General features: G+C 36.6%; 1 protein-coding gene across 3 annotated transcripts in view; it reads left to right on the forward strand.

Annotated features, from left to right (window-relative positions):
* The window catches only part of LOC110294789 (solute carrier organic anion transporter family member 6C1-like), an 88,928-nt gene extending 79,655 nt beyond the window's left edge, over positions 1-9,273 (forward strand). For all 3 annotated transcript variants that reach the window (XM_021163258.2, XM_021163266.2, XM_021163273.2), the window contains 2 exons: positions 7,310-7,442; positions 8,974-9,273. In XM_021163258.2, coding sequence (XP_021018917.1) covers positions 7,310-7,410 — 101 coding nt within the window. In that variant the 3' untranslated portion in view covers positions 7,411-7,442; positions 8,974-9,273. The remainder of the gene's footprint in view (positions 1-7,309; positions 7,443-8,973) is intronic.
* The last annotated feature ends 2,140 nt before the right edge of the window (positions 9,274-11,413 follow it).

Here is an 11,413-nt window from a genome sequence, read left to right on the forward strand (position 1 = left end):
CTCAGTGTACCATTCAGTCACCAGATGTCTGCCAATCAAGATGTAACAACTTTCAATTTCTTTTCCATCACTGTGTCTGCCTGTAGTCCAGCATGCTTCCCACCATCACAGTTATGGACTAAGCCTCTGATAGTGTAAGCCAGTCCTAGTTAAATATTTTTTAATAAGAATTACTGTGGTGTTTCTTCCCACCAGTAACATCCTAATTTAGAAGTGGTACCAGGGACTGGAGTATTGCATGATAGGACTGAACATGATTTGGAGGAATGTGGATTTGGGCTTATGGGTTAGGAAAGCAGTAGAGTGCATTTTAACTGGGAAAAATTGGTCATACTAGTAAGAACAAAGAAGACAGTGGTGTTGAGTGCAATTTGAACTGTGGGTGCTGGGCTCAGGAAGTTTCATAATAGAAGGATTTTAGTATGTTGCCTAGAGATCATTCTTGTGATCTTAGGGTGCAGAATGTGGCTGCTCTTTCCATTGTCTGTAGAGTCTTCCTGAGGTTAAAGTGAAGAGGTCTAGATTAATTTCATTGGCAAACAAAATCTCAAACAGCCTAGTGTAGACTGTCCTGTGGTTCACTCTTATGAAGAACAGTTTGTTGAAAAGTAACAAGGAAAACTACTACATGTATGTTTCATGGAGAAAATCGGCACCAGAAAGTACAAAGGAGATAAATCCCATGTTGAAGCATATAAACATATTAAAGACATTAAGTGGCATAAAAGGATTTGTGACAACATGGCAAGAACCCATCACGGTAAGTTTCCATCTTGTGAAAAGGAATTAAAGAACAGCTTAGGTCTAGGCATGGAGGTACATGCATTTAATTGCAGCACTCAGGAGACAAAGACATGCAGATATCTGAGTTCATGGTCAACCTAGTGTATAGATGGAGTTCAAGGAGATTTGAGTTTAAGCACAGAAGGAAGCCATCAAAAACAGAAAGCTGGTGAAGAAAGACTTGAATGAGGGGACCATGTTTCAGCCCCAGCTAACAGCAGAATTTGACATCTTTGGATATGTGGTACTGTCTTTAGAAGCAAGGATAATAGAAGTTTTGAAATCTTCCTCTGTGACTAAGAAAATTTGCTAACACAAGGTTGGTGTCAAGAGTGTCCCTGCATGGCGACCCCAAAATGTTGGCGATGCCAGATTCATCGGATCTCTGCCAGATAGCAAAACACAGGGAATGAAATCAGCCTAGCAGATAGATATGTGTTGCAATCAACAAAACTTAAAGGAGATGGAAATTTGAATAGCACTTTGACATCAGACACAGAGATGCAGAGTTCAAAGTTTGACAAGCTGGGATTTTGTTCCTTTATTTGTGTTTTGCCTTGCTTTCATCCAGTATTTCCTGACCTTGCTCATTTCTCTATCTTTTAGAACAGTAATGTATACCCTGTTCCATGTTTGGAGTTTGTGATCTGCTTTTTGATTTTCATGTTACAATGGATTACTGTTAAGAAATTGCATGCATCTCAGAAGACACTTGGATGTTTGGATCACAACAGTGTTGAGACTATGATAGATTATAGGCACCTATGAAATTGAGATAAACATATTTTGCATTATGATACAATTACAAACCTATTGGGACCAGGAATTGAAATTCAGTGGTATGGTCCCCAGAGATCCATGTGTTTGAATGCTTGACCCATTGAAAGTAACACTATTAGGAGGTGTGGGCTTGTTGTAGTAATTGTGGCCTTGCTATGTATCACTGTGGAGGTAGGATTTACAGTCTTCTATGCTCCAGCTATGCCCAGTGAGGCACAGCGTTTACTTCTTCTGCCTGTGGATCAAGATGTACAATGTTCAGCTTCATCTCTATCACCATCTCTGCCTACCTGCTGCCATGCTTACAGTCATGAAAATCATGGACTAATAATCAGAAAATGTTTTTGTTTTTGTTTTTGTTTGTTTGTTTTTGTTTTTGTTAATAATCAGAAAATGTAAGCAGGCCAAATTAAATGTTTTCCTTTGTAGGAGTTGGCATGGCTATGGTGCCTGTTCACAAAAATAAAATCCAAACTAAGGCAAGTTGCAAATAATATCATCAAAATACTATAATTTCTCTGAAGACTAATCTTGGAAGTTTCATCATTTTTGGTATGAGAAGACATATATGTTAATATTTTTAGTTATTGAAAGTCTCTCAACAGTATGATTGAATTGATGTCCAGATATGGTAGAGAGGTATCACTGAATGCCTTTTTAAAATAAAATGCAAATAAACATAAGAGCTTCATGAAAAAGTATTGGATCAAGACTGACAACATATTTGCCAAGAAACTACAGAGAAGGAACGTGAGAACCATGCAAATTCAGTTATATTATCTATGAGTTCAAGAATGATGGACCCCACACAAGATGAATTCTTTTTTTTTTTTTTAAGATTTATTTAGTATTTATTATATGTAAGTACACTGTAGCTGTCTTCAGACACTCCAGAAGAGGGAGTCAGATCTTGTTACCGGTGGTTGTGAGCCACCATGTGGTTGCTGGGATTTGAACTCCTGACCTTTGGAAGAGCAGTCGGGTGCTCTTACCCACTGAGCCATCTCACCAGCAAGATGAATTCTTATGTTTGATAAAATATATGTGTGCATAAGAGACATGAATAATGTATGTGATTTAATTGAATTGATATCAGCATGTTGAAACACAAAGTAATGTATGCGTGAATGTTTGTGTTAATGAGTGCAGTTAGTGCTGTGTGCACTTTGGAATGTACTCCACTGTGATATGTCTATTGTATAGACATAAACAAGAGAATACAAAAAGAAAAGAGAGTATCAAAAAGAAATTAAATTCAGCAGAAATAAAAAAAATCAGAAAATAAGAACAAATTAGAAATGTAAAGCTAACAACAGAAGAGATGAGGTGATTCATTATAATTTCAGTGGCTGGCACACACATAATGTGGTACACGTCAGAAAGCAAGTCATTTCAAATTATCCAGACAAGGAAACACAAAGCAAAGAAAACATAAGATAGTGAAGAAAAACTATAGTTATTGCAGATCACCTTTTAGAAATTTGAAAAAGAATGTGCAGTAATCTCACTAACTGATGAGTGGATAATGACCATAGGCCATTACATGCCAGATACTATTTTGATCCAAAAAGAAGAAAAAAAAGTCTCTATTGAAGATATGGATAAATCTGATAGATATTATGTATATTATCATTACATTTTCTATTGTTCTAAAATTCGTTGAATCTTGGTATTTCATAATGAAATGTATATAGTCCATAGTCTTGGAGTTTCGAATTCCAAATAGGATTTCTTTTCTTTTCTTTTTTTTTAAGGCTTTTTAAAAATTTTCTTTTTTATTGGATATTTTCTTTATTTACATTTCAAATGTTATCCCCTTTTCTAGTTTCCCCTCCGAAAATCCCCTATCCACTACTCCCTCACACTGCTCCCCAACCAATCTACTCCCACTTCTCGGCCCTGCCATTCCCCTATACTGGGGCATGGAACCTTCACAGTACCAAGGGCCTTCCTCCTATTGATGACAAAATAGGCCATCCTCTGCTACATATGCAGCTAGAGCCAAGAGTCCCACCATGTGTTTTCTTTGATTGGTGATTTAGTCCCAGGGATCTCTGGGGGTACTGGTTAGTTCATATTGTTGTTCCTTCTTTGGGGCTGCAAACCCCTTCAGCTCCTTGGGTACTTTCTCTAGCTCCTTCATTGGGGACCCTGTAGGACTTCAATCCAGAAAGAACTTTTTTGCTTCATCAGATCATAGTCCTCAGTGTAATGTCTGAGACCTATATATCATAAAAATATCACGTTGTGAGACAGGAAGCTAGAAAATACAGAGCATAGGCTTATTGCTACAATGGGAAGTAATCAAAGTAAAGTCCTTATCTGTAGTGTTCTCTATGAGTCTTCCACTGTACTCTACCTCTCACCAGTGTATTAATTAATATAATCTCCCAATGCATAAATATCCAATCTGTTGTCATCTATGCCTGCATCCAAGATCTATGAACGTCTCCTAATATAAATTATAATAATCCAATCCTCCTAGTGCTAAGGACTGTGCAACATCCCTGCAAAGACTAAATCCACAGGTTTATCTGAGTGAAAACATTTTCAGATATGAGCGGCTGTTTCAAAAGTTACGTGTCTACAATTAGGAGTGGGACAAGCACATGATAAACAACAGTAGTACAAAGAAAGATGTCAAGAGGTATAGAGTAGTACTGAAGCCATAACAAAGACTAAAATCTAGCATGGAAGATGCAGAGTCTTTAAGCTCCAAATATGATATTACATAAACATTGTAATGCTGTGTGACCCCTCAGGCAACTTTTGATCTTAATTTTGATGTTAATAAAACTGTAGGACCCTGAGCTTTATTTTGCTCTGGATTTGCAAATTATCTATCTACCTTTATTTGAATCAGTAGAATACTTTTTACTACTCTGCTTGTCTATTGTCACATTTGCAGGTCCACTTCTAAAGCTCAACTTCCTATAGTCCCATTGAGTCTATTCTTTATAGTTATGAACCTTGTAGCACATTTTGGTCTGGTCTTCAGGACTTACTGTGCGAATTTTGTTGAAGATGTTAGAACCCCCACAACACTTGGATGTTAAGTAAGACCACTTAGTAATACTATGTCCAATTTTCTGAGGAACCTCCAGACTGACTTCCAGAGTGGTTGTACAAGCTTGCAATCCCACCAACAATGGAGGAGTGTTGCTCTTTCTCCACATCCTCGCCAGCATTTGCTGTCAACTGAATTTTTGATCTTAGCCATTCTGACTGGTGTGAGGTGGAATCTCAAGTTTGTTTTGATTTGCATTTCCCTGATGATTAAGGATGTTGAACATTTTTTCAGGTGCTTCTCAGCCATTTGGTTTTCTTCAGTTGAGAATTCTTTGTTTAGCTCTGTACCCCATTTTTTAATGGCGTTATTTGATTCTGGAGTCCTATACCCAGAAAAAGTTCCAACTGGTAATAAGAACACATGCTCCACTATATTCATAGCAGCCTTATTTAAAATAGCCAGATGTCCCTCAACAGAAGAATGGATACAGAATATGTGGTACATTTACACAATGGAGTATTACTCAGCAATTAAAAACAATGAATTTATGAAATTCTTGGACAAATGGATGTTATCTAGAGGATATCATCCTTAGTAAGGTAACCAAATCACAAATGAAGTCATTAGATAGGCACTCACTGATAAATGGATATTATCCCAGAAACATAGAACACTCAAAATACAATTTGCAAAACACAAGAAAATCAAGAAGAGGGAAGACCAATGGGTGGATACTTCATTCCTCCTTAGAATAGGGAACAAAATACCCATGAAAGGAGTTACAGAGACAAAGTTTGGAGCTAAGATGAAAGGATGGACTATCCAGAGACTACCTCACCCAGGGATCCATCTCATAACCTGCCACCAAACCCAGACACTATTGCATATGTCAGCAAGATTTTGCTGAAGGGACCCTGGTATAGATATCTCATATGAGGCTATGCCAGTGCCTGGCAAATACAGAAGTGGATGTTCACGGTCATCTATAAGATGGAACACAGGGCCGCCAATGGAGAAGCTAGAGAAAGCACCCAAGGAGCTGAAGGGGTCTGCAACCCTATAGGTGGAACAACAATAGGAACTAGCCAGTAGAGTTTGTGTCTCTAGCTGCATATGTAGCAGAAGATGGCCTAGTCAGCCATCACTGGGAAGAGAGGCCCCTTGGTATTGCAAACTTTATATGCCCCAGTACAGGGGAATGCCAGGGCCAAGAAGTGGGAGTGGGTGGGTAGGGGAGCAGGGCAGGGGGAGGGTATAGGGAACTTTCGGGATAGCATTTGAAATGTATATAAAGAAAGTATCTAATAAAAAATTTTTAAAAAAAGACCACTTAGTAAGATTTGCTGTACATTTGAGTTGTGATACTGAAGACTAAATCATAGCTATTTTAGTTACTCACTTGGCAACAAGGAGAGAAAGTTTCTCTGAGCAGGAAATCCATTTCTGGTGCCAAGGACATCTTTAAAGAGTTCTAGAATATCCTGTAGGCGTTTCTTTATCTTTCTAATCCACCACAGTCCACTCCTACAGAGTCACACTAATTTCATTAGCAAGTGCTTACTGGGCAACACTTAGAATTTGTTCTTCCAAACAAAAGTGGCTTTCTTCTTTTCTGACCAGGCTATAGAACTTCCAAATCTTTACTAGTATAAAATTCTGAATAAAACCAGTCAGTACTGTCCACTGCATATCATTATTCTTTGATTGTTTGAATATTGCCCTCTTAATATTAAGCATACCTCTTGGTATTTTGGGAGGCTTTGTTCTGTGCAATCATTCCAGATAGTCATTGTAAGACTACAACAGAATGCTCCATTCTCTCACAGGTCCTTCTAGGGTGAAAATGTGGTTTTCCACTTCATACTCCCATCTGCTGTGGAAAATGTACTCCATGACATGGTCATGAAGTTCTCCATTCCTTTGGATGTTAATTCCTTATTTCTTTAGTTATTAAACATGGAAAAATATGGTTTATTGTCTAGATTTTTTTCACTGTGGTCAGATACATTTTTTACTAGCTTGTCACTCTTCTGTGAAGAGCTGCCAGGCTTATTTTTAATAATTTCTCATTCTTTTCTCAAACTTTGTGCTTTCAAATGTTCATTACAGTCATTCATTACTTATAATTTTCATGGTAATATTACTTTTCTATCACAGGTAACTATGTCTTTGAGATGATATCCCTTAAAACAGATGCCATAGTTCATAAATAGAAAAGACTTATTGGTGTTTCTTAGTGTTTCAATTGGCTGGATTATATAACTAGTATTCATTTGCTACAACATTTGCACTCTAATAGGGTATTTCACTTGTGAAGTTTAATATTTTTATGTAATATTTTAATTTAAGAAATTTGAGACAAAAATTAAATCTATAAAACAATTATTAGTTTTTATGTATGGAAAGTGATCAATATTTCAAACACTTAAGGTATATAAAACTTAAAGCAAGTTTATGTTTTTAATGATAATTAAGTTTTAAAAATATAATTCATGTACTTGCAAATGAATATAGTTTATGAATTCATGGAAAATTAGTTTTTGGAAGCTCTCTGATAAGTATGAAATATGATCAGCATTTCAAAATACATAATTTGACATAAGATTACAATATCATTTTATAAATGGGAAATTAACACCTTTAGAAATAAATTATGTTTTATTTGGGTAAATGGCATTTTTCATTAAAAAAACCTTTTTTTTAATGTGATATAGTTACCCCCTTCTTTTGTTTCAGGGATTAACATGCAAATATTGTCAGGCTTGAGTTGTCTTTACGGGGTTTACAGACATGATTATGTGGTAAAAGGAAATGGTGAAAAAGCAGAAGAAAAGTAAGAACATTAATTTCAAACTGATTTCTTCATTGGGTAAGGATTGTTTGCTTTTCCTTTGTCAATGGAATATCATATTGATAATTTTAAAACAATAATTGTGAATAGTTACATTCAAAAATATGTTTCTTTTTATCACACAATTTTTATTTGGTATGTGAAACTACTGTTTGTATTAAGATAATTGTTAAGATAATTGGAGTATAACTAATTGTTTTTCAATAATGCTATAAATTAGAAATTTCCCCATAGAATATACAATGAAGTTTAACTTAAATTTGAATTAAATTTCAAAGTATATTATTGTAGCTTTTTAGAGTCAAAATTATATTCATTGGTGATTTGATATAGATTTTTTAGAAAATTTGCACTACCCATGTTTTGCCGTTTTGTATTTTAGAAGACATGAAATTTAAAGACTTTACATATCTCTACCTTTTACTTCCACCTGGATTTTATTAACAATATACAATCACTTGAGTTGTTTATTTTTCCTTTATTCTTATATTTACATTTAGTCGCAGATTATATTTAATAACAAATATTTCTTGTGAAGGAACATTTATACTTGTCAAGAGAATAGGTATCAATCAATGTTTGAAAGTGCCCTTAGTTAAAATTTGCATTTAAAGAAATTTTAATTTTTCACATATTATTCACATTTTTGTTATATTTTTCAAGTACTAGATAAACTGATTTTCTATAGCAAAAACTCATAAGCCAGTTTTCTCTGCTGTTTCATTCTCTGGGGGAACTGACAATCTTGGATGGAAATGAATCCTTGTTTGGGAGGGTAGCTCTGTCCATACTCACAGCACTCAGAAGGAAGTGTGAAGCAGGAAATGTCCATTGTATTCACAGTCTTCACATTAAACATACAACATGAACATTTATAAACTAGTTATCTTAGTTTTGGTTTTATTGCTGTGAACAGATACCATGTCCAAGGCAATTTCGTTTTTTTTTTTTTTTTTTTTTTTGTATTTGATATTTTTACTTAATTACACTTGAAATGTTATCACTTTTCCCAGTTTCTCCACTGGAAACCCTGTATCTCATCCTCCCTCTCCCTACTTCTGTGAAGGTACTCATCCACACACAATGCCATTCCTACATCCCTGCCATGGTGTTTCGCTACACTGGGGCACTGAAACTTCCCTACACTGGGGCCTTTCCTTCCATTGATGTCCAACAAGGTCATGTGCTAAATACATGACTGGAGCCATCGGTTCTTCCATGTGTACTATTTTGTTGGTGGTTTAGTCCCTTGGGGGCTGGATTACAGTTTCAGAGTTTGTCCATTTTCATCAAGGCAGGAGCATGGCAGCCTCCAGGCAGATGTGGGATTGGAGGAGCTGAGAATTATATATCTTCACCCAAAGGCATACAGGAGAAGATTGGCTTCCAGGTAGTTAGGATGAGGTTATTAAAACCCACATCCACAGTGAAAAACCTACTCCAACAAGGTCACAGCTCCTAATAGTGCCACTCCTGGGCCAAGCATGTTCAAACCATCACACTAGTTTTATGTAGAAACTGACTAAATCTTTTTGGTTTAAATCTGTAGGACTGGACAATCTGTGATGTTCTGAGTTCTAAGGACTGCAGTCTATTCTTTGAAGTTTTCATAAGATGTGGTCTATGCCATAATTTCAGAAAAGACAAAGAACATTAAAATATCTATGTGGATCTTTATTTTCATAATAAAATACTCATATGAAACACTTTTAATCATGTCTTATGTATTAGTACTTTTTCTTAGTTTTATTGAGGGGACAGTGTGTGTTCTGAGCATAGGTCATACCTGAGCAGTTCTCTGGAGTCAGTTTTCTCATACCATCATGTGGGCTATTGGCAATGAGCTAAGGTTTTCATCTCTATGGGCAAGCACCCTTACCCACTAAGCCATTTGCTAGCTCTGGAATAGGATTTTAAAATATTTTTCTATGTAAGTAATATAGATTCCATTAAGAACTAGTTCCAAATTTTTAAATTATAGCTGTTGAAATATTCTTGAACCTACTAGGGGCCATGCCTATCCACTGGTTATGGTCTCTACAGATTCTATCTTCCCTGTGTTGGGTATTTTGGCTAATTTCCTCCCTGTTGGGTCCTGTGAAGTGGTCCTGTTGGGTCCACTTTCTGGTGGCTACCTCCAGAATTCTTGCTCTCACTGCTACATACCTAATTTCAAATTCCTGACCCTTTTACTTCTCCTCTATCCTCTCCCATATCTGAACTGGCCCCCATTTTTCTCTCACCTTTGTTTCTCCCTCTCAGATCCCTCTCTCCCTCTTCTTCCTAGAGAGTATTCTCTTCCCCCTACTGTGTAGGACTGTAGAATCCATTAGTTTGGTATGATCTTTCTTCTTGGGTTTCATATGGCCTGTGAATTGTATCATGAGTTTTCTAAGCTTCTTTTTTTTTTTTTTTGCTAATATCCACTTATCAGTGAATACATATCATGTGTGTTCTTTTGTACCTAAGAATTTCATGAAGTCATTGTTTTTAAAATCTAAGTAGTACTTTATTTTGTAAATGTACCACTTTTTCTGTATCCATTCCTCTGTTGAGGGACATCTGGGTTGTTTCCAGTTTCGGGCTATTATAAATAAGGCTGCTATGAACATAGTGGAGCATGTGTCTTTGTTATATGTATGAGTATCTTTTGATTATATGCCCAGGAGTGGTTCATCTGGGTTGTCAGGAAATCTATGTCCAGTTGTCTGAGGAACTGTCAGACTGATTTCCAGAGTGGTTGTACCATCTTACAATCCCTCCAGCAATTCTACATCCTCTACATCCTTGTCAACATTTGCTAACCTGAGTTTTTGATCTTAGTCATTCTGATTGGTATGAAATGGAATCTCAGTGTTGTTTTGATTTGCATTTTCCTGATGACTAAGGATGTTGAACATTTCTTTTTTTTAAATTTGTATGTATGTATGTATGTATGTATGTATGTATGTATGTATGTATGTATTTTAAACTTCAGATTTTATTCCCCATCAGTTCAACATCACATAGCTCCTCCCTGCCTCCCTGTCTTCAAGAGAATGTCTCCTCCTCCAAGTTCCTCCACCACCAGACCTCTAAACATCCCGGGGCCCCAAGTTTCTTGAGAGTTAAATGCATCTTCTCTGACTAAACCTAGAACCAGCAGTCCTCTGTACATGTGGTGGGAGCCTCATATCAACTGGTATATGTTGCCTGGTTTGTGTTCCTGTATCTGAGAGATCTCTGGGGTCTAGGTTAGTTAATTAAGACTGCTAGTCCTCCTACAGTGTCACCCTCCTCCTCAGATTCTTCCAGCTTTTCCCTAATTCCACCACAGAGTTCTGCAGCTTCTGTCCTTTGGTTGGGTTAAAATATCTACATCTGACTCTTTAAGCTGCTTGTTGGGTCTTTTGTAGAGCAGTCACTTTTGGTGAGCACTCCATAGCCTCCATAATAGTGTCAGGTCTTGGGTCCTCCCCTTGAGTTGCAGCCTACTTTGGGCCTATTGCTGGACCTTCTTGTCCTCAAGCTCCTCTTTATTTCCATACCTTCAGTTCTTTCAGGAAGGAACAATTATGAGACAGAATTTTGACTGTGGAATGGCAAACACATCTCTCACTTGATGCCCTGTCTTTATGCTGGAGGTGGTCTCTACAAGTTTCTTCTCATCAATGTAGGACATTTCAGGGTTGTTTTGATTTGCATTTCTCTGATGATTAAGGATGCTGAACATTTTTTCAGGTGCTTGTCAGCCATTCGGTATTCCTCAGGTGAGAATTCGTTATTAAGCTCTGAGCCCAATTTTTTAATGGGGTTATTTGATTTTCTGGAGTCCACCTTCTTGAGTTCTTTATATATATATATATATATATATATATATATATATATATATATATATATATATATATATTGGATATTAGTACCCTATCTGATTTAGGATAGGTAAAGATCCTTTCCCAGTCTGTTGGTGGTCTTTTGTCTTATTGACGGTGTCTTTTGCCTTGCAGAAG

This window comes from Mus caroli, unplaced genomic scaffold (genome assembly GCF_978045245.1).
Source record: "Mus caroli unplaced genomic scaffold, Mus_caroli_1 scaffold_1, whole genome shotgun sequence".
NCBI lineage: Eukaryota > Metazoa > Chordata > Mammalia > Rodentia > Muridae > Mus > Mus caroli.